This window comes from Vigna radiata, chromosome 3, assembly GCF_000741045.1.
Source record: "Vigna radiata var. radiata cultivar VC1973A chromosome 3, Vradiata_ver6, whole genome shotgun sequence".
Classification (NCBI taxonomy): Eukaryota; Viridiplantae; Streptophyta; class Magnoliopsida; order Fabales; family Fabaceae; genus Vigna; species Vigna radiata.
The window spans coordinates 1824247-1827456 of record NC_028353.1 but is presented as its reverse complement, the minus strand read 5'-3'; the positions used below and the strand labels follow the sequence as shown (position 1 = coordinate 1827456).

The 3210-nt window shown below is 34.3% G+C and overlaps 1 protein-coding gene across 1 annotated transcript; it reads left to right on the top strand.

Moving 5' to 3' along the window:
- The first annotated feature begins 223 nt into the window (after positions 1-223).
- LOC106757455 (ethylene-responsive transcription factor 3) lies at positions 224-1582 on the top strand. The gene is made up of 2 exons (XM_014640128.2): positions 224-809; positions 1292-1582. Exon 1 carries the CDS (start codon positions 303-305, stop codon positions 777-779), a length of 477 nt encoding a protein of 158 aa, XP_014495614.1. The 5' UTR covers positions 224-302; the 3' UTR covers positions 780-809; positions 1292-1582.
- Positions 1583-3210: the final 1628 nt, after the last annotated feature.

Here is a 3210-nt window from a genome sequence, read left to right as displayed (position 1 = left end):
TTTCGTGGTATTCTTTTTGGATCAAGTATAGGAATAATTGTGATGAAAGACTTGGTCATGTTTTAAATTTTGTGTCCTAAGATAATGGAATTAATAGTATAAAATTTAATTATGCTTATGCATTAATAGGATGAAGATAAAATGATAAATTAGAAAATGGGGCAAAGAAAAAATAAAATCGAAAGGAGGTTCCAAAATTAGGAAACGGAAGCTGTCGGCGAAACCCCAGACTGTCCCCACTCCTATTTATATACAAAACCCTTTTCATTCTCATACCATCCTCACCCACTCACTCTTCTCCAATGCCTGCCCACGCGCCTCCCATCAACAAACACTCTCCGCCGCCGCCCAAGGAGGCCCATTTCAGAGGCGTCCGCAAGCGTCCCTGGGGTCGCTTCGCCGCCGAGATCCGCGATCCCTGGAAAAAGACCCGAAAGTGGCTCGGAACCTTCGACACCGCCGAGGAAGCCGCCAGGGCCTACGACACCGCAGCAAGAACGCTCCGAGGGCCCAAGGCCAAAACCAACTTCACCTACGTCGTTGCTCCTGCGGTTTTTGCTGCCCCTGAATCTCAGGCCCCGGCCCATGACCCACTCGCTAGACCGGTCGAGTTCTTCGGCCTTCCCTTGTTCTTCACCACGGATGCAGATTCCGGTGCGCCGGTGAGGTCGGAGTACAAGGGTTACAAGTTGGAAAACATTGCCGGTTTTGTGGTTACCAAGGAGGAGAAGAAGAAGCCGTTTTTGTTCGACCTTAATCAGCCGGCGCCGCTCTTCTGAAGCGGCCGGCGGAAAACGTCGGCGGCGATGGTCTAGTGTTTTTCTTTTATATATATTTTCTTTGAATTTGTTTATATGACTTATTTTGGGTGCTACATGGCCATTGTTATGATGTTGTACAGTTCAGGTTATAGGTTTTGAGCAACATTTTGATTATTGCTGTAGAAACCAGCTGGGGATATGTTTAAAGTTGATTTAGCTATCTGTTTGTCGTTTGTTGCATCCTTGGATTATCGCTGAACCTATGTTAGTACGTACAGTTGCATTGTGTCCAGGTTTTATATATGTATATATTATATACGGTCTATCGAACTTCAAAGTGTAAAGCTTTTTGGGTCTTTTTTTCAGCACCGTATAAACTTGAAATTAATCAACTATAATTTATCCAATCAGTTGTTTTGCAGTCGCATGGCTTTGGTTTTTTCTGTGTGAGCAACAGTAAATTAAGTAAAAGTTGCTTCTTCTTTTATTTTCAAAATCAAGTAAAGGTAATACCTTACAAACATGGGCAGGCAGAACTGCAGAATCGATTCAAGTTTCAGAAAAATGGATAAAAGAAAAGGAAGTAAAGGGGCGAAGGTTCAATGTAGACTCTGCACGAGACTCAACGTGCCATTGCCGCTGTTCTGCCTTTTGACCGCTGCCGTTACGAGTATGAACATTTGCATTTTATCTTCTTTCTCTATTTTCTGTACGAACTACGATGTTTTAATGCACTTTTTTTGTTCGGAGGCTTCACAATGTTTATTTCTTCGTATGTAATTTTACTTTTGAAAGAATGTTTTCACAATATTTTTATTTTATAATCATGAGGTAAAAAATAAAAATTCCAGTGACAAATTAGAATCATCTCACATCATAATATGTTCAATATTCCAATAAATTATAGTCGTCGCGAAATATTATATCTACCAAAATGATATTGTATGCTTCAAACTTTATTATAAGGTTTAAATACGAAATTCTATAACTTTTAGAAAATTAATATTTCATTCTCATGTTTATAAAACATTACTACTCTAAATTTTAACTGAATTATAATTCTACTCTATACCAACTGAATAATAACTGTTAATTACAAAATTTTGACTTAAATCAAGTATATTAACAGTGATTACGATTTGATTTCAATATAAACGAGAAATTTTGAACTTTCTTTGCTTAAGTTGTAATCAATTGGCAGAAAATAATTCAAATTAATTAAATTAAAAGTAATATTTGTTAAATGATTAAATACGATATTAAAATTAAAAAATTACAAATAATATTAATAATGAAAAATAATTATGTTTAATTTTAATATAAAAGAAGTCATTCTTACATTATTACTTAAAAAAGATATATAAATAATGAGTGCATTAGGGCTTGCATCAAGAAACTGTTCAATCAGATATGACGATGGAACGGTCATAAACACTTAAAAATCTTAAGTAACACCTATAATCAAGTTTACAAGTAAAGCATGCTTATCAAGTATTGGATCATGATTAAAATTATACTAATCTTAAGTCTATCTCGAAACTTATAAATACGAGTATGAAATAAGGAGATAAGTGATTATATTTATTGCGAATTTAAGATTTAATCGTGACCGAATGATCATAGTACTCGCTTGAACCTTGGAGTACTTTTAACCAATACCACCTCGCACGGTTGAGTGATGAAATGTTAAGAACTTGGAAAAAGTGTTTAATTGAAACTGAAAATAACATTAAGAGACTTAGAAAAAAGTGCGAAGAAGTGTTTTGATTGTGATCCCTAATCCCACATCTTGAAACAATTACAATAAATTTTAGATAGCGAATTGAAATTGTATGGATATATAATCCAATTCAAATTTATATTTAATATTTACAACTTTATAAATATATTTAAATTTTTATTTAATTTTTTTGAGTAAAGAATATTTTTATTTTCTATGAAGCATTTTGGATGTTGAAGTCCTATTAAATTTATATACAATTTTTGTTTCCTTATAGTGACCCACCAAAATCAAACCATACACATACAAAAAGTATCCAAAAACCTTCCTACCTATCCCGAGTGGCACCCAACAATCAATTACCATTATATATTTGTCTTAGATTACTAAAAGGAAGAAATTAGAATAGAAGATGTTTTTTGTGCTCAAGGTATTTCCGTTCTTATATATGTGCATTGCATTTTCTGGTACATATCTGGGTTTTCTCATCCCATGTTGCATCCCTTTTTCCTTCATCTCCTTGGTGCTTGAGATTAACTTGAAGGATCTCCAATTCATTAGTTCCTTATTTGCTTCTTCTCCTATACTTCAGCTTCACATATTTCATGCTTTGTCCATTCAAACTCATCACACCTACAAATCACTAAATACACCTACACATGCGCTATCCCAAATATTTAAAGGGTCATAAAGAAACTAACATTGGGTAGTAATATATATATATATATA